This window comes from Coenobita brevimanus, chromosome 117, assembly GCF_032717465.1.
Source record: "Coenobita brevimanus isolate Jiangsu-jjx chromosome 117, ASM3271746v2, whole genome shotgun sequence".
NCBI classification, from domain to species: Eukaryota; Metazoa; Arthropoda; class Malacostraca; order Decapoda; family Coenobitidae; genus Coenobita; species Coenobita brevimanus.
This window is the reverse complement of record NC_137070.1, coordinates 1,748,052-1,768,274: the sequence shown is the minus strand read 5'-3', so window position 1 is coordinate 1,768,274 and position 20,223 is coordinate 1,748,052. Positions and strand designations below refer to the sequence as shown.

Genomic DNA, 20,223 nt, shown 5'->3' with positions numbered 1-20,223 from the left:
TTGCATCTACAACATACAAGAGGATGATGAGACATAAAGTACAGAATAAATCGCCAAGGAAGAGGTGGTAGGGATCTCCAAAGCCACTTAGATGACGACCCTCAGGCCCATTTTCCCGCCAGTCAGGGGGACTCTCCAGCAACTCCTCCTTTTGAGTGTTTCTGCATCCGAAACCCTTTGTTATTTGTGCAGTGCATGTCGTTATTGAGAGGGCATAAATAACATAAAGGAAAGAGACCTAAGACGCAGAACTCGTGTCTAAGGCAGAGGTGTTGGAAAGCGCACTGAGCTGGCGAGAACACAGACCTTACTCTTGAAAGACTTGTCTCTCGTAGCGTGGAAACAGCGAGTCTTGTGAAGTGAGCATCGGGCTTTGTACAGAAAGCTTATTTATGATGTGTATAAAGAAGAAGCTGAGAGCCTATCGCAGTGTAACACAGGTATTCTAATACATATACATATATATACATATACATATATACATATACATATATATATGTTAACATTCTGAAAACTAGTGACATCCGTACCTTTATACATAATGCGTGATGTGAACTAACTCCCTGTCTCCAAGCCTAACTCCCTCACCACAGGAACACATTTCACCTTTCATTCTCCTGTTCAAAGTGGCATTAGAAGCTTCCTTGCATCTCTCCTGCAGCGATTTATCTGGTGCATTACACCCTCTTTTGTATTGTATTTATGCCGTTTAAACATCGACATCACTTTACTAACATACAAAAGGAAACTGGGGTGCAATGGGGAGAATAAACCACTTGAGAGGAGGTAAAAGGAAGCCTCTAGCGCCACACAGAATATAAATCCTTTTTCCTGCAACTGCCCAGACGATTTCCCTCATCTCAGGCCCCTCCGGTTTGAAAAGCCCCTCTTCAATTGACTGGAAATCGTCTGGCAAAGAATGAAGCCAAAACAGGTCCCTGCAGTGAAGGGTTGAATGGGGAAATCAACACATGCTTCACCTGGCCAATTTAACAGTCATGTGGGGACCCCGAGAAGGTGCGTTTTAACCGTGCTTAGGGCGTCATTCTGAGTGTGTCTAGCAGGCCTCTTGACACCTTTTCCTAGGCGATTTATTTAGTGTACTACTCCCTCGCACTGTACGTTAATCATAGTCTCAATATTGACAATGATGCTAAAGATGAATGACGATATAACCAGGCGGCTCCACTGCCTGGTTATAAAGATTTCCCTCATCTCCTTCCCTGTCCCCCGAGAGGAGGATGGTGGCCTGCAGGAGAAGGGTAACTAAAAGCCTGCACTCCACCGGTTCACGTTCCAGCACCAAAACTATCGCCATTGGTTGCACAGACAGCAGACAGGAAAATACGAACCCATTTATTTTTGTTTTGTCCCTAACTCCATATGGTTTTAGCCAGGTCATGAAAGGGATTTTGTACTGAAGGGTTAACGAAGCCTGTCTTTCATCCCTCATGTTTTAAAAATGTCCTCCCAATCAACAAAAAAGGGATCTGCTTGCCAAAGACAGAAGTAGATCGGTTAAGAGAGATCACTGGCAGATTAAACAATTTCAGAGATGACCCAGGATGTGTGGTTAATTTGGTGCTGTTTTTTGGCGTTGTTTTGGCGTTTTCACTGATGTGGTGGTGGATTTTGAGAAGGGACATTTGAGCAAGATACATTATATATATTTTACCGACAAGAAAAGGGGTTTTCGTTTATTATTCCAAGCTATCAAGGAAGTGCCATGGTACTCCTCCACATGGGTCATGGCAGCATATGGTGTGTTGATATAATCTCACATGTAATTTATGCGTCTGAAGCAATATTATAAAGGCAACGTACTGCAATATGGCAAGGTATAGTATTCCCCTGTGTGTCTGTGCAATTTACATCGATATTATAAACACAAACACGACAGCACAGTCGTGTGTTTTTGTAATCTAACTTGATATAAAAAAAACACACACAGAATAGCATAGGTAAATTCAGTATTCTGTGTATTCATGGAGTGTAAATTGATATAAAAACAACACAGCAACATAGCAAGGTGTAGCACACAAATAAATCACTCAGGAAACGGTACTCCAAAGCCTTCTACATTGACCAGAACGAGAGGCCCTTGTGATGTGGAGGATGAACAGGGTGGCAGGAGATATAATTCAGTGTCTCAATCTACTGACCACCCTATAAATAAAAAGGGCCACTCCGCCATGCCTGAGTCTTGCCATCTTGAGTTCTCAGTCGTGGAAGAAGCGAAAATAAGCGTGGCAACGGGAGACTTAACTCTCTCCATTGAACTCACGATGCAAGGCTGAGTGGTGGAGGGCGGGAAGAGGAGGGGGAGGAAGAGGAGGTGCAGGAAGGGGAGGAAGAGAAAGGTGACAACTGGAGGAAGATGAGAAAGTGGAGGAAGAGAAAGAGTGACAACCCTAAGGACATGAGAGAGAGAGAGAGAGAGAGAGAGAGAGAGAGAGAGAGAGAGAGCATAACATGATTAGGAATATCAAGTGCCCCTGTTATTGTTTACATGATGATAGTGTGTGTAATTCACCGGGTCGGTCAGAATCACTTGATGGTCGTGATCGTCAGCTTTTACCCTCCCGGAAGGGAGCTGAGAGCTCATATAGTCCGATCTAAGGGCAAGGCTGTGACTTTCACACACGCACACACCCGTCCCCTTGCTCAAGGGGGACAGTAACCACCCACTTCGTCAGTGAAACTTTTTCGCAACCTGAGCGAGGCGCGAACTCTCATCCACCAGTTGGCAAGCGAGAGCGTTACCACTGCGCCAGCGAGCGGTGTGTGTGTGTGTGTGTGTGTGTGTGTGTGTGTGTAGGGAAGGACTAGCGCTGATGTTCACATAGACAATTAAATTTCCCTCTTAACCTCTTCTTTACCAGTTAATTTGTACATACAGCTGGGTGGCAATATTCTGATGGGTCTTCTATTACGTTTTCATTGCTTTGGTGTTGGAGAGGGACGCCTTCACGTGGTGGCATTGATATAACTGGGTGGCTCCACTACCCAGTTATATACAAATGTCCCTCAGTTCCCTGCTTACTCCCCTAAAGAAGATGAACTGCAGGAGAAAGACAGCTTCAGCCTGCAGTCCACTGGGTTCCCATTTCAGATGAACCTGAGACTATTATTATCACTGCTACCCTGACTTGGCCCAGATTTCCTTTCTTAGCTCGTATCATGCAGCTAAGGCTCTATATTCTTTTCCTAGCACTTCTTCGTGACTAGCATCATACTCTAGCGTTAACGTACTGCTACAACTCGGCATTCAAGAAGGGGAGATGATGATTTTAGACCAAGGTAGAGTAAAAGGAGGATAGGAATTTGAACTGAGTCCACACTGCCCTCTAAACATGGCTGACATTCCTCGTAAGTATTTTTTTCTTCTCCTCAGTGTTCTAGATTATATATATTTTTTATTCTGAAATGACTCTCGTGCTCAGGGGGTTCAATAATCTCAGAGGCTAACCCCACCAGGTCGAAGCATCTTTCCCAGGCCCAGAAAGATCATCAGAGAGTATGTAGAAATTAATCAAAGAGGATATCTCGACAGAGCAATGTATGAGAGAATAGTCATATGTAAAATGGGAAATAAATCGCCTGAGAAGAGTTGCTTGGAGAGGGGATCTGAATCCTATGAGAATCCAGCTGTGGGAGTTGAAATGGAGTTAGGGGTGTTTTGGTGGAGTTACGAGAGTTTTGGTGGAGATACAAGGGTTTTGGTGGAGATACAAGAGGTTTGGTGGAGATACAGGAGTTTTGGTGGAGATACAAGGGTTTTGGTGGAGATACAAGGGTTTTGGTGGAGTTATGAGTGTTTTGGTGGAGTTACGAGAGTTTTGGTGGAGATACAAGGGTTTTGGTGGAGATACAAGAGTTTTGGTGGAGTTGAGAGTGTTTTGGTGAAGTAAGAAGAGGGTCAGCATTTACCTTGACCTGGGAGACCTTATTCCCACTTCCCCAGCGATTTATTCTGCCTTCTACACGTCACTTCCCCTTCTCATGTCATCTGTGTTTTTGCAACGATGATCTAGTTTGCTTAAATAACATGCAATATCAACATGGTCTTTGCACAGTTAACTTGGTAAGAGAGAGGTGTTTGGATAGTTCCTTTTTGAGTCTGTAAACACTTGGCTGTTTTTGTGGGGCTGAGAGAGAGAGAGAGAGAGAGAGAGAGAGAGAGAGAGGGGTCACTGTAGTTATGATTATCACTGCATTAAAAGTTATAAGGTTACATGAGAATTGCCTTGACCTGAGACAAGTCGTACTGAAAAAAAATATATATGTATCAAGTTGCCAAATCAGAACATGTTTCCCCAAGTTGTATAAAAGTCAAATTTGGTAACAACCCACCGAAAAATCAAAATCCTATTTATATATATATTTACATGTGAAAGCAGTGAGTCAAACCTCTGCCTATATGCACATTGACATCATAGTTTTTTTTTTGGAAACTTAGGGATACAACCAAAAATCAGATGAAAGAATAAGGTTGACAATAGAGGCCAATCTGTTTCTGACTTTTCTTCCGTTTTGCCTTTTTGTTTGTACGCTTCTCAGCCTTATTCGGCGTTGTGAGGGATGAGGTCATCGGTGGAGTCATCTGAGATATGAAGGTAGATTATCCAGTACATAAGATTGAAGCACACAAAACAGACAGGGAACACAATCCTAGAATACTTATCGATGTCGGAAGGTGAGCAACCATAGAGCTTGTTGTAGTCCTGTAGGGAAGACAAGAGTGGGGGAGAGAGGCATATTAGTGCTCTACATGACAGGCACATTGGGAGCTCTACAATACTGATTATCTGTATTAAGAAGCGAGAGAATGTTCTAACAATGTCACAAAATCAGTAATGAGAGAATATTCTATAATGAAATCAATAACTGAGACATCAAAATATCTTCCTATCTATCATCTATATTTGAAAACGGGAGAATATTCTATTAAATATCATCAAATTAACAAACACATATCCCACATCTCAAGGTTAGAGAATGTTCTACAACTCTGGCAAAATAACTGCTGTATAGAGAATATTCTGAAAATTCCAATAATGAGATCAAGAATTCCAAAATATTAAATCATACACATTTGAGAGAGAATATTCCACAAGGCCAGTTTATCTCCCATGTTTGAAGTGGTGGGAATATTCCACAACATTAACATTAAGAAATAGACAAATATTATCTTCCATATCAGAACTGTGGAGAATATTTTACAAACCCACACGAAACACCAGCAAATCGTGAACATTTGTCTTATGGATCTGAACGACTGGGAACGTTTTTCAAATCTTAGTTTGGCTATCAAGAATTTTGCAATATTAATCTTGCACTTTTGAGGCGCGGAGAATATTCTATAATTTTTGAATGAACCAAAAAGGTACATAATTCAATATCTGTGTCTGAAGAACAATAATTATTCTATGGATTCACATTGAAAGCTGAAATATCTACAGTATTCATATTCTGTACTTGAGAAACGGAGAATGTTCAGAAAATTCAATAAGAAACCATGAATATTTATCCTTGGTGTCTGAAGCATAGAGAATGATCGAAAAATACATTGAATAACTTGGGGTAAATTGTGAAGTAATGTGTAAAAATATCTGTTTATGTCTGAACACTTACTGGTTTGCTATGTACAGTTTGAGTTCATTTTAATCAGTGCATTGATATAAAACAGCTCAGTAGGACAAAGCAACATCAAGTACACCATTCAAAACAAACACACAAAGACACAATAGCATGCACTCTCACACACACACCCATGAATACATAAACAAAAACACACATGGCCATATCCTCCCTGGCTTTGGAAATTCCGTAGCCCTTATTCCTTAGCAACTTATTTCATCTTTTACACCATGGTACTTCCTTCCATGTCATTTATACATCACTAACACCAATATTATCTGGATCAGTGACACAGAAGAGGATAAAAAGGTGTAATATGTAAGATAAGTGGCGGAGAAAGATGCACTGCGAAATCTCCGGAGACGGGGAGAACATGGCACACAGTCACGTACTTCATTGTCAACTTCACACGCTACACCGATGCTCCTGATTCAGAATATGGAGGCTGATGATGGCAGCTGCTCCCATGGATGTCTGGATGGCTTGACTGGGGCTCTTAATGCTAATCTACTTCATACTTTACCGTTCCAATCCGCCACAGAAGCGTTTGTCTGCCAATCTGCCTGCCTGCCTGCCTAGCAAGCACACGGATATGGCTCTCATCATCATCATCATCTTAACCCTATTCCCCAGTCTAAGGGATGGGGTGAGATGGGATCCAGTAAGACAGCAAATCATGGGACTTGACAATGAGCTACTGATTTTGAATACTTATTTAGAAGCAAGGGTAGATTTTGACGAGGATAATGGAGTCAGTCACAGTTGTAGCAAAGAGTATTTTGGATATCTGATTGTCACTGAAAAAGCCCCTACCCCCGTTGATCTCATAGCACATATCCCTTCAGGTGTGGCCCAAGCATATCACAACCAGTTCATTATAGTTACAGTGCATGACTCTGAGGTTGTCATTATTGTACCCTGGCAACCTACCATTCAAAAGTGCGTCTGATTTCGTATCATAGTATACACGAATCATATTATCATGCACAAATATATTATACACGAATATTATTATACACAAACATATTATACACGAATCACATATCTCATACACGAAAACAGAAGCACAGATGGTAGGTTGCTAGGGTACACTAATACCAACCTCAGAGTGGTGCGTTGCAACTATAGTAGTGTCCAGGTGGCAATGTTGTAGGGCATGTGCTGCCAACCATATTTAGGTACATTCAAAGACTTTAAAACTATACTGAATGAGAACCAGGGTGGTATTCATGGTGAGGAGATCAGGGTGTATAACTTTTATTGGATTTGTTTTTGAAGAGGTGCGTCATGAGAAAAAAATGTGCAAATGGAATTAAGCACCCAACTTTCGCCGCATTAATTTGAAGTCAGAGATCCGTGTGCTCGCTAAGGCTTATGAACGTCCTTACAGATGACTTAGAATTCAAAGCGTGTATGCGTCAGTTTGGAAGACCGTGGCTCCACTTCCTTAGCGATGTACTCTGCATATTGATATCTCAGTATCTTCCTTGTGTTATTTATGCCAGTTAATGCATCGTTAACATACAAGAAGATATAAACGTGAAATATGCAAAGTAAATCGGAAAGGAAAAGGCAATGCAAATCATCCCAAGCCAGCATAAACACAGGCATATAGGGTACAACCTGGAGAGCCACCGTCCCTGCGGAGCGTGTGGTGCTAAATGCCTTACGCTGGGGTGGACACAAGGGGGGGTTATCAAAAAGCCTTATCAGAACAGAGGTAGAAAATTGATTAGCATTCATCAGAGCAACAGGAGGAAGAACTCAGCATTGCAAGCGCACACACATTCACACCTACAGCTGCAGTGGTGAGAAGTATGGAACTAAAATGCCCATCAGTCGAGTCTTTATTTACCATCCCCAAACACGAAAATCAGATACTGTTGCTTCGTGTGCTCATGAAAAACGAAGACTGCCTTGATCTTGGGGAAGAAATAAAAAGCATAAAATAAGAGTTAACCGGGTGAGAGGAGCAGGAGAGCCAGGCTGAAGGGTGAGGTGTGGGACCAGCCAAGAGACGACGTGGTTGGTGAGGAAACGCGAGGTGGAGGAAGATACAAAACTAAACAATCAACTGCAACAAATCCACACATTAAGTCAAGGCAGAATTAAACAGTTCACATTTCTAAAATTATTAATCAAGAAATTTTGAAAAAATCATGTACTTTACAGCTGTAGTGTATACTGTTGTAGGAGAAAATGCAATAATAAAATACAAATAGAATGTTAAGAGTTCAACATAGTTGACACAAGTCAACTATTTCTACACACATGAGGCAAAATAACTAAAATAAAACACACAGGAACACAAACTGAGCAACTGGAGAAAATAAATATATAAAGAAAAAAACTTAAAGCTCAGGTAAGGTGTATATGGAAATGAAGGAGAGAGGAGAAGCTGTGGTGAGTGAGGGTGGGCAGGGAAGGACGGTGCTGGGGGCTGTGATGAGTGCTGCAGTAGTTGGTGGTTTACTGTGCTTATACCAGGGTTATTAATCTTGGCAGTCCAGTCCCTCCTAACCATCATTAAATGAACGTGATTGCACCTTTGAAGTTACAGGTCCTTCATTTTAACTTGGCCCAGATATTCGCCTTTTTACAGTTCATTTGATGTAGCTCAGTGGCAGAAAAAGACAATTCTATATTCGGCACTCTTTACGCAGCACTTCTTCATGACCAATGTTACATTACTGTTTTAACCCATTGTTAGAGATCAGCATTTAAGATGGAGAGAGTGCAATTTTAGGCCAAGTTAAAGTGAAAAGAGCATAGTCTCCTTAAGCTCTAACCCCGAATCATAAAGTTGAATGCAAGCCCTAATACCTGATGGTCATTAAGAGAACGCCTTGTTATAAAATCTAATTACCCCACATCCCACGTAACAGAGCGCAGCCAGCAATGATAAATGGCTTGTATGGATATGTAGAAACGGTAATGGTTAAATAATTATGAGGCGTCACATAGCCAAATGGTGATAATTTCTTTAACCAATCAAGGGCGAGTATGGGGAGGTAGGCGGAGCTTGTGTGCCAAGATCAAAGAACCGTAGTATAGTTCCCCCGACCCTCCCCCATGCCAGAGAGGTCGTGTGGAGCCTCAGTCACACCCAGGCACCCTCAGCCACCTCCAGGAACCCAGGCACCCTCAGGCACCCTCTTAGGCAATCAGGCACCGTCAAGAAGTCAGGCAGCCTCAAGAAACCCATGCACCCTCAGACAGCTAGGTATCATCAGGCTTCCAGGCACCCTCAGGCACCTAGCTATCCATAGGCACCCAGACATCCTCAGGCACTCAGGAATCTAGTAATGCCCAGATGCCTAGGTCACCCTCAGGAACCAGGCATCCTCCAGTACCCTTAGGCATCCAGGCACGCTAAGGTACCCAGACACCCTCACTCACCACATACGGAACACGTGTCACACTTCACCCTGTTTTCCCTTGGGATTAAGAGGCCTTCCTGCACCTCTCCTTTACTATGTATTTTGCAACCTTATTGTTATCTTGCACAGTCACTCTATTAACTGATGCCACAAAGCCCACCAATAATGAATGGACTCTGCAACATCATTTCCTAGCACAACTGTACTTGACATCACCTCCCAGGGCAACAGTACTTTGACATCATTTCCAACACAACTGTAGCTGTGACATCATTTCCTTGTGTGACTGTTTTGTGACATCACTTCCCAGGGCAACTGTACTCCGACATCAATTCCAAGTGCGACTCTGTGACATTACTTCCTAGCATAGCGCGACTGTGGGACATCACTTCCTAGTGCTACTGTACTTTGACATCACTTCCTAGCATGACTGTACCTTGTGTCTTTGTAATACCAATACAGATGCCATAATGAAAACCCAAGATGTTATTAAAGCATTATATGAATTAAGACACAAGGCAGAGGTACGGACACAGTTTGCTGGATTACATGAGTCTGCCGGATAACATGACAGTCTGCCGGATTATGGGAAAGTCTGCTGGATTACAGGTCAGTCTACTGGATTATGGGATTCTACCAGATTTTAGGACAGTGGGGCATTACAAATCCTACTGTATAATCCACACTCTCACAGCTTGCAGAGAACCACATATTTCACGCAGGTCACTGATCCAACTTTTATTCCTTTCACTCTAATGACCACTTAAGTGTATTCTCGTCCATCCAGACCATTTCACCTGACCTGAGAGAGACCACTTGGACCTGGGGAGGGGGACTGAGGTCAATATCTTATCTCTCCAGTCCAGTCTCCCCCAAGATAGGTCAAATCATCTGAGAACTTGAAGAATGCACTTAAGAAACAGGTCAAGGTAGTGAAGGTGTTTAACCCCTATGCGCCGGTTGATGTGTATAGCTGTCACGATTTTGGGCGTGGAGCATTGCCGATTGATGTGTATAGCTGCAAGCATCTTCCCGCCACCCATTGAACTTTAACCTATCCTTACTCATCGAAGGAATCACCTGGAGACACGGGGATACTTTCATTTGAAAGAGGAATAGTTGTTGAGTCTTATGTATCTTTAATTTTTTCTCAAGTTGTTGTAATTTGGCAGATATTAGGGTTTGAAGTAAGGGTATTTCTTCTGAAATGATGAAATCCCTCATAGGGAGGAGCGTGCGATATCGGAAAACCCCCGGCGTGTAGGGGTTAAGAGCATGCATCCCAGTACAGGTTAACAACTCTACATACACACACAGAAGAATGGCCACTTAAAGAATGACCACATCAATAATAAGTTGACCTCTGATATAGTGTGACGCCATTTTTACTTTTTTAGTCTTAGTGCTTGCAGACGAGCTTAAATTCAGCTTAGGAAAGACTGTCTAAGCTGGAGAGATTAGATAAAAGCTACACTAACTTCCTCCATGCTAGAAATCTTACCTAAGCTGTCATTCTAAGCTTAGGAGAGACTGAATGAGCTAGAGGAGTTAAAGCCTTCTCTCTCTCTCTATCTATCTATCTCTCAGCTGAATAAAATCGTCTAGAGGCAGCAAGAATAACAGAAAAATGGCGTCCTTTCTCTGGCATGCAGGAAGGTCACTGGTGAGGTGTGGGGTGAGAAGGAATGGTGAGGGAGGTGAGAGGGAATTGAGGGGGAGGTGCTGGGGTGGTGAGGGGGGTGGGGGAGCATGTGGGCTGGCATGTGGGGGGAGTGGGGTTGTATGAGGGAGGGTGGTGTGGAGGCACGGAGGCAATTTTAACCCTGTGACAGCGAGACACAACGACCACTGAGATGAATGAAGTCACTGGCGGTGGGAAATAAATAAATAAATAAATACATAAATATACGAAAAATGTTGTTTTATTCTCGACGGTTAAAGAAGCTCCCTAACACCTTTTCCTAAGTGATTTGTTGTGCTTATTACACTTTGCTTTCCACTTCTGTTTCATTTAAATCATTCCAATATTGCCACACTCGGTATCAGTAGCATACAAAAGGATGTTAACCAGCCATATCCCAAAATAAATCGATGAGATAGGTGTTAGGGAGCTTCCAAACATGAGAATACAGGCCTCACATAAAAACAGCCCCATGTATGTGTCACTGTACCATCTTGCTTTCTTGTACCCTTCCTGCTTGGCCTTCAGTGACAACATTTCCTAGAATTTTTGTGCTTGAACTGAATGATAAACAAAGAATCTAAATCTTAAAACGGCATAAGTAAAACATAAAGGAAATTAATAGGAGGAAAAATGCCTAAAGATACTGATAACAATAAAGAAATAAAGGAAAACCATCTATGGGTACCAATACAAATAATTAATCCTGAGGTTTCCAGTAAGTTTTGGAGCCAGGACTTTGACTCGTTTCGCGTCATTGTGCGCGAGGGGGTTAAATAAAAGGAAACTCCACCACACGCATGAAATAAGGTAACAGGCATCGCTGTCCCAGGGTTAAAAGGGGTATATGGGTGCTTTCTGCCTCCTAGCACGTCTTACAAACTACACTTAATGGCTAAGCAGACCAAGGGGTGTGGCGAACATACATGTGTCCTCATCAGGATATCATATGTCATCTGTAAAGCAACGAAAAGGGAACCATGATTGTATGTCAACCCAAACACAGCCAAGATGGTGTGTCTAACTCTGAATTTCTGTTTTAAATCAATGTAGTAATAGAAATAAAATCTGCCTAAGAATACATTAACGATAAGTATAAATCTATGAAAAAGTGAGATTAAATAAAGTCTCAGTGCTAACTTACGTAATAATCATCTGCAGTGATGGTGTGTCATAACTGATTTGCCTTTTTAAATCAGTGTAATAATAGAAATCAAATCTGCCTATAATTACATGAACAATAGGTATATATCTATGAAAAAGTGGGTTAAATAAACAGTGATGAATATATGTCAACCCAAATGCAATGACGCTGTTGTGTCGTACCTCTGATTCTCCTTTTTAAATCAGTGTAATAATAGAAATCAAATCTGCCTAAAAATACATGAACAATAGGTATATATCTATGAAAAAGTGGGATTAAATAAACAGCTTCAAGGCTAACTTATGTAATGACTGTATGCCAACCAAACAGCAGCGATGGTGTGTGTAACTTTGAAATTATGTTTTAAATCAATGTAGTAATAGAAATCAAATCTGCCTATACATTCAAGAACAATAGGTCTAAATCTATTTTTAAAAATGGGTTAAATAAACGGTAATGAATATATGTCAACCCAAATGCAATGACGCTGTTGTGTCGTACCTCTGAATTTCTGTTTTTAAATCAATGTAGTAATAGAAATCAGATCTGCCTATGCATACATGGACAATAGATATAAATCTATGAAAAAGCAGGATTAAATAGGCAGGTTCAAGGATATATTATGTAAAAATTAATGACACCATGATTCTCTGTCAACCCAAACACTACGGCAGTGTTGTGTCAAAACTCTGAATTTCTTTTTCCTACTTAAATCAATGTAATAATAGAGAATAATGGCGAAATCATGTCATCTGCCTATGAACACATGTAAATAGGTATAAATCTATTAAAAAGTGGGGTTAAACAAAGTCTCAAGGCTAACTTATGTGGAAATTAAGAACTCTGAAATAATGAACACTACCTTAAAGAATCTGGCAATGGAGGAAAATGAACGTGGCTGCGTAAATGCCTAAATTTCAGGACCCAAATTGAAGAGGATGACTTCTCCCTCAAGGTCAGAGTCTAGATGGCGTGTGAGGTTTCCTAGCACCTTTTCCTTAGCGATTTATTTTGCATTTTATACCTGAACACTGAATAAAGCAGTAAACCGTTCTAAATTAAGAATGTTTGAATCAGCAACATACAAGAGGTTACTGAGGTACAATAGTTAGAATAAGCCGCTAAGAAGGAGGTGTTACGGATCCCAGAAATACCTAGAATAAAACCCTCAACCCAATGTCGTGTTACCTATGATCATTTTAGCTAGATTGATGGATTTTACTGAAGGATATTAGTACCAAATCTTACGTGAAATGTCTGAGCAAAGTGAAATTGTCTGGGCCTAGCGATAATGACTTAAAGAGAGCATCACTGGGCTGAAGAGACAGTATGGAGATGAGATGACTGAGAGCTTGGGGGAAGGGGGGGAGGAATATCAACAGGAGCCAACAGCAACAGATCACTAACAATTAAACTGTCTACTTCTTTTCTGACGCATCATGCAAAGGAGGATCATTTATGGACAGAGAAACATACCAAGCCTCTCTCAGCTTAGCGATATTAGCCAGCAGAGGAAAGTGACAAGTAGAAGAGGTGAAATATTAGGCAGAGAAACATACCAAGCCTCTCTCAGCTTAGCAATATTAGCCAGCAGAGGAAAGTGACAAGTAGAAGAGGTGAAATATTAGGCAGAGAAACATACCAAGCCTCTCTCAGCTTAGCAATATTAGCCAGCAGAGGAAAGTGACAAGTAGAAGAGGTGAAATATTAGGCAGAGAAACATACCAAGCCTCTCTCAGCTTAGCGATATTAGCCAGCAGAGGAAGGTGACAAGTAGAGGAGGTGAAATATTAGGCAGAGAAACATACCAAGCCTCTCTCAGCTTAGCAATATTAGCCAGCAGAGGAAAGTGACAAGTAGAAGAGGTGAAATATTAGGCAGAGAAACATACCAAGCCTCTCTCAGCTTAGCAATATTAGCCAGCAGAGGAAAGTGACAAGTAGAAGAGGTGAAATATTAGGCAGAGAAACATACCAAGCCTCTCTCAGCTTAGCAATATTAGCCAGCAGAGGAAAGTGACAAGTAGAAGAGGTGAAATATTAGGCAGAGAAACATACCAAGCCTCTCTCAGCTTAGCAATATTAGCCAGCAGAGGAAAGTGACAAGTAGAAGAGGTGAAATATTAGGCAGAGAAACATACCAAGCCTCTCTCAGCTTAGCAATATTAGCCAGCAGAGGAAAGTGACAAGTAGAAGAGGTGAAATATTAGGCAGAGAAACATACCAAGCCTCTCTCAGCTTAGCAATATTAGCCAGCAGAGGAAAGTGACAAGTAGAAGAGGTGAAATATTAGGCAGAGAAACATACCAAGCCTCTCTCAGCTTAGCAATATTAGCCAGCAGAGGAAAGTGACAAGTAGAAGAGGTGAAATATTAGGCAGAGAAACATACCAAGCCTCTCTCAGCTTAGCAATATTAGCCAGCAGAGGAAAGTGACAAGTAGAAGAGGTGAAATATTAGGCAGAGAAACATACCAAGCCTCTCTCAGCTTAGCAATATTAGCCAGCAGAGGAAAGTGACAAGTAGAAGAGGTGAAATATTAGGCAGAGAAACATACCAAGCCTCTCTCAGCTTAGCAATATTAGCCAGCAGAGGAAAGTGACAAGTAGAAGAGGTGAAATATTAGGCAGAGAAACATACCAAGCCTCTCTCAGCTTAGCAATATTAGCCAGCAGAGGAAAGTGACAAGTAGAAGAGGTGAAATATTAGGCAGAGAAACATACCAAGCCTCTCTCAGCTTAGCAATATTAGCCAGCAGAGGAAAGTGACAAGTAGAAGAGGTGAAATATTAGGCAGAGAAACATACCAAGCCTCTCTCAGCTTAGCAATATTAGCCAGCAGAGGAAAGTGACAAGTAGAAGAGGTGAAATATTAGGCAGAGAAACATACCAAGCCTCTCTCAGCTTAGCAATATTAGCCAGCAGAGGAAAGTGACAAGTAGAAGAGGTGAAATATTAGGCAGAGAAACATACCAAGCCTCTCTCAGCTTAGCAATATTAGCCAGCAGAGGAAAGTGACAAGTAGAAGAGGTGAAATATTAGGCAGAGAAACATACCAAGCCTCTCTCAGCTTAGCAATATTAGCCAGCAGAGGAAAGTGACAAGTAGAAGAGGTGAAATAGTTATGGAATTATTGTCCTGTTGAGAATAGCTGTACAAGAGTTGAAAGTTAAACAGATTCTTCATGATTTAGCAGTAATGAACTGTATAAAAAAAGGCATTCTCAGATTTAACAAAAGTCTTCTCTTCTGTGTATATGATATGTATTGGTGGTGGAGAGGGAGGCCTTCAGATGATGGCACTGATATAACTGGTCGGGTCCACTGCCTGGTTATACAAACGTCCTTCAACTTCCCCCCTATCCCCTAAAAGGACTATGGTGGACTGCAGGAGAGGGGCTACTTCAGCCTGCAGTACACTGGGTTCACATCTAATGACCCAAACTGACTGCTTTCTAGTTAGTAGTAGTAGCAGAAGCGATAGTAGTAGTGGTGGTGCTAGTAGTAGTAGTAGTCATGGGGGTGGTGGTGGTAACAAAAGTAGTAGTAGTAGTAGTAGTAGTAGTAGCCCCAGGACATTGTGTTTACGGTCAGGCGGATTGATGGATTGACATATAAGCACAGAGGGAAAGCTAAGCAGCAGTGAAAAAAATCACAGCTGAAGGGAATGATGGTGGTGAAAGCAATGAGGAGGGAATGGAACTGAGAATAAGGAAAGGCATGGGAAGGCAATTTAAAAGAGACAATGCTTGGTGGTGGAGACAGACAGGATTATGAAGGATCAGGTGCACTGGAATGAGGTTCTGGAAGGACTGGTTATAGAGGAAAGAGGGATGGATGGATCTTGAATGAGGAAGGAAAAGGAAGTGGAGTATAGAGGGAAGATGTGCTGAAAGTGGAAGGACACGTGAGAGGAATGTGTTAGTGGAATATGGATTGGCAAGGCATAGAAGTGGAGGTGAACAGATGGAGGAAAGAGGAAATGAGAGGAAATGATGAATCTGGCATGAGGTACAAGGACTAGCATAGGGAGTGGAGAGAGAAGGAATGAAGGTCTTGGAATATTGACTGGTTGGTACAAAAATAGGTCTGGTGGTGAGGGTAGAGGGGAGACATTGGCTCTCAACTGAAGCATAGTGAAGAGTGAGGAATTAGAGGACGTGAGGAAATCTGAGAAGGACACATGGCTCTAGACTGCTCACTGGTGGAGAAATGGCTCTGGCGGTGGAAGAAGAGGGGAAACATTGACTCTAGACTGAGAGGGAAGGACTGGTGAGCTAAGGATGAGGGAATTATGGGTCTATTAAGGACAAATGGCTCTAGAATGTGCACTGGTAAGGAGGAAAATAACCCTGGTGGTGACGGCACAGGAAACACTGACTCTAGGCTAAAGGGGAGGACTCAAGGATGAGGGAGTGTGGAGGGTGGACATTGCTAGGGTGTACGGGGGGGCTGGCTGCGGGGCACAGTACCTTTTTCTCCTTGCGAGGGAATGGGTTCGGGATGGGCATCGGCGCCTCCTCGTCCGCACGGCCGTTGATGGTGTTTTCAAGAACGCCGCCTTTGGAGTGGGCCCTGGGATCGTGGACCTTGAAGCGGACCTCCTGGAACAATTCCAGACTTACGACCGGGCGTGGGTTAGGACAGGGACCGCTACACACCCGCGGGCACGAGGGCATCAAAGCACCCTTCTGGGGGACATTTTGGTACAGTATCAGATGCTACATGGACCCACGGCACACACGGCAGCTAGAATTAACTATATACAGGATGATTTATATATGTAACGCTCCTCTCACACGCCACCGGGTGTCGGAGACGTTGGTCGGTGTTGTTAGTGTCTGTCTTGCATCAATACTCTCTTCCTCCTCCCATATCAGTGTCTATCCTCACGGTGTCTGTCCTCCTATATCACTGTCTATCCTCCCACATCAGTGTCTGTCCTCCCATATCATTGTCTATCCTCCCATATCAGTGTCTGTCCTCCCGTATCAGTGTCTATCCTGCATCACATAGCCTTTCTCACTCCCATATCAGTGTCTATCCTGCACCATTTAGCCTTTCTCACTCCCATATCAGTTTCTATCCTCCCATATCAGTGTGTATCATGCATCACATAGCCTCTTCCTCCACCCATATCAGTGTCTATCCTGCATCATTAAGCCTTGTACGCCCACTGCCTCACCCACGCCCACACCAGCTGACTGAGCCATCTCATAACACACAAGACACCCAGACGAGCCACTAGGGAAGCGCTGTCTTTGTCTCAGCCTGTATAATCAACACCAATTATTCGTATATCAAATGCCATCTTTTTATCACAAGCACAGATAAAAATAAATCACTTATTTGATGGCGATAAGGTGATAATACACTACACGAACCCAGTCCATAAATTTCCATCATAATTTCATGTATTAAAGTGTATTCTCATTGTATTACATCCCCTAACGCTTCTCCCTTGGTGATTTATTTTATATATTACTCATATGTATAAAAAATTAGGATATTCATTGTATATATATAACACATGAAATGATTTGGTGTATACCCCCGTATTTATAAAGTTAGAGAGAGAGAGAGAGAGAGAGAGAGAGAGAGAGAGAGAGAGAGAGAAGCACGATACTTTACTGGTAATAATAATAATAATAATAATGATAATAATAATAACGAAAATATACCTCCGTCAAGCCTTCACACGGTCTGGCCATACAACCTCCATGACAGGGTTCATTGTGGGTTGAAATGACACTAAAGGTAAACTAAGTCCACCGCATATGACCTTGACCTTTGACCCCTTGACTTTCCTGACCTAATCACTTCATCGCCCCTTCATACTGCATCACTGACAAAAGTTTGGTGGAAATCGGTCTAGCGGTTCAAGAGATATCATTCCCACACCCATATGACCTTGACCTTTGAACCCTTGACCTTGCTGACCTAATCACTTCATCGCCCCTTCATACTGCATCACTGACAAAAGTTTGGTGGAAATCGGTCAACGGGTTCAAGAGATATCGCGCCTACAAGTGTTACGGACGCACGGACACACGCACTCACGCACGCAAGGAACAGACCAATTACTTAATGCCTCGACCATACTGTATGTGAGTGGATGTATAATAAGGAACAGAGAGAGAGAGTCTATTGGCAACGTTGGGATGTCTGATATATTGAAAGGGTGGGGGGTCGACGAAGATGTGGCACCACTGTCTGTCTGTCTGAATTCATCCTCTCTCTCTCTCTCTCTCTCTCTCTCTCTCTCTCTCTCACACACACACACACACACACACACACACTGGTCTGCCTTAATTATGTAAGCTACTGGTTGTGGTGGTGGTGATGGTGGTGGTGATAGTGGTAGTGTTAGTGATAGTGGTGGTGGTAGTAGTGGTGGTGGTGATAATGGTGGTGGTGATAGTGGTGGTGGTGATACTGGTGGTGGTGTTGATAGTGGTGGTGATGGTGGTGGTGATAGTGGCGGTGGTGATACTGGTGGTGGTGATAATGGTAGTGTTAGTGATAGTGGTGGTGGTGATAATGGTGGTGGTGATACTGGTGGTGGTGATACTGGTGGTGGTGTTGATAGTGGTGGTGATGGTGGTGGTGATAGTGGCGGTGGTGATACTGGTGGTGGTGATAGTAGTTTTGGTGATAGTGGTGGAGGTGGTAGTAGTTGTGGCGATAGCGTTAGTGGTGCAAGTTGTTAACACCAAGTAGTCTAACAAAATAAATCGCAAATGAAGAGGGGTTAGGGAGCTTTTGACACCCGGCCTTAGCCTTGGAATTACTTCGTGCGTGTGGCAGCCCCACTCCCCCTCCCCTCCCTCCCCCTTGCCGTAACTCTCATACCGCAGATCAATCCAACCCACCTCACCCTAGCCCAGGCAATCTCACACTAGGTCACCTTAATCATGCTTCACGGACCTCGGCACTTCATCTTTAATCAAGGTTCGGATCGACAAATGCAGGTCAGGAGGCGAAGGCGGGGGAAAAGCAGCCTCTAGCAACCCTATCCATCCGCCATCTTGCCTTTCTCAAACCTTCGGACTGAGGAGGAAGGCCGAGGCGATTTAAAATATTTCAGGCTCCGATAGCCCACTTTCAGCTGAAGCCAATCACTAAAGAAGCCTTGGATGTGAAGTAACACTGAGTCTCCTTGGTTACTAGCCAAATCGACCTCTCTACTCTGACCTACCTCTAATCTGACTGTACCTGAGAGGCTTGGTATGTTTCTCTGCCTAACATTTCACCTCTTCTACTTGTCACTTTCCTCTGCTGGCTAATATTGCTAAGATGAGAGAGGCTTGGTATGTTTCTCTGCCTAATATTTCACCTCTTCTACTTATCACTTTCCTCTGCTGACTAATATTGCTAAGCTGAGAGAGGCTTGGTATGTTTCTCTGCCTAATATTTCACCTCTTCTACTTGTCACTTTCCTCTGCTGGCTAATATTGCTAAGCTGAGAGAGGCTTGGTATGTTTCTCTGCCTAATATTTCACCTCTTCTACTTGTCACTTTCCTCTGCTGGCTAATATTGCTAAGCTGAGAGAGGCTTGGTATGTTTCTCTGCCTAATATTTCACCTCTTCTACTTGTCACTTTCCTCTGCTGGCTAATATTGCTAAGCTGAGAGAGGCTTGTTATGTTTCTCTGCCTAATATTTCACCTCTTCTACTTGTCACTTTCCTCTGCTGGCTAATATTGCTAAGCTGAGAGAGGCTTGGTATGTTTCTCTGCCTAATATTTCACCTCTTCTACTTGTCACTTTCCTCTGCTGGCTAATATTGCTAAGCTGAGAGAGGCTAGGTATGTTTCTCTGCCTAATATTTCACCTCTTCTACTTGTCACTTTCCTCTGCTGGCTAATATTGCTAAGCTGAGAGAGGCTAGGTATGTTTCTCTGCCTAATATTTCACCTCTTCTACTTGTCACTTTCCTCTGCTGGCTAATATTGCTAAGCTGAGAGAGGCTTGGTATGTTTCTCTGCCTAATATTTCACCTCTTCTACTTGTCACTTTCCTCTGCTGGCTAATATTGCTAAGCTGAGAGAGGCTTGGTATGTTTCTCTGCCTAATATTTCACCTCTTCTACTTGTCACTTTCCTCTGCTGGCTAATATTGCTAAGCTGAGAGAGGCTAGGTATGTTTCTCTGCCTAATATTTCACCTCTTCTACTTGTCACTTTCCTCTGCTGGCTAATATTGCTAAGCTGAGAGAGGCTTGGTATGTCTGTGTATCCATAAATGATTCTCTTTAACAGGTGGGCATGGAATGAGAAAATTAATATTGAGATTAGTAAAAATAATTGTTTTTTCGTGGTACTAATAATCTTCCTTCTTTTGCCATTATTTAAAAGTATTATTACTGAAAGACGAGTCGAGT

The 20,223-nt window shown here is 42.6% G+C and overlaps 1 protein-coding gene across 1 annotated transcript in view; it reads right to left on the bottom strand.

Annotated features, from left to right (window-relative positions):
- Positions 1-4,544: 4,544 nt before the first annotated feature.
- The window catches only part of LOC145419071 (gamma-aminobutyric acid receptor subunit beta-like), a 228,143-nt gene continuing 212,464 nt past the window's right edge, over positions 4,545-20,223 (bottom strand). Inside the window, exons 12-14 of the mRNA XM_080287315.1 lie at positions 16,314-16,445; positions 11,628-11,657; positions 4,545-4,724 (exon numbers count right to left, since the gene is read on the bottom strand). Of these exons, the coding sequence (XP_080143441.1) occupies positions 4,563-4,724; positions 11,628-11,657; positions 16,314-16,445 (324 nt within the window). The 3' untranslated portion in view covers positions 4,545-4,562. The remainder of the gene's footprint in view (positions 4,725-11,627; positions 11,658-16,313; positions 16,446-20,223) is intronic.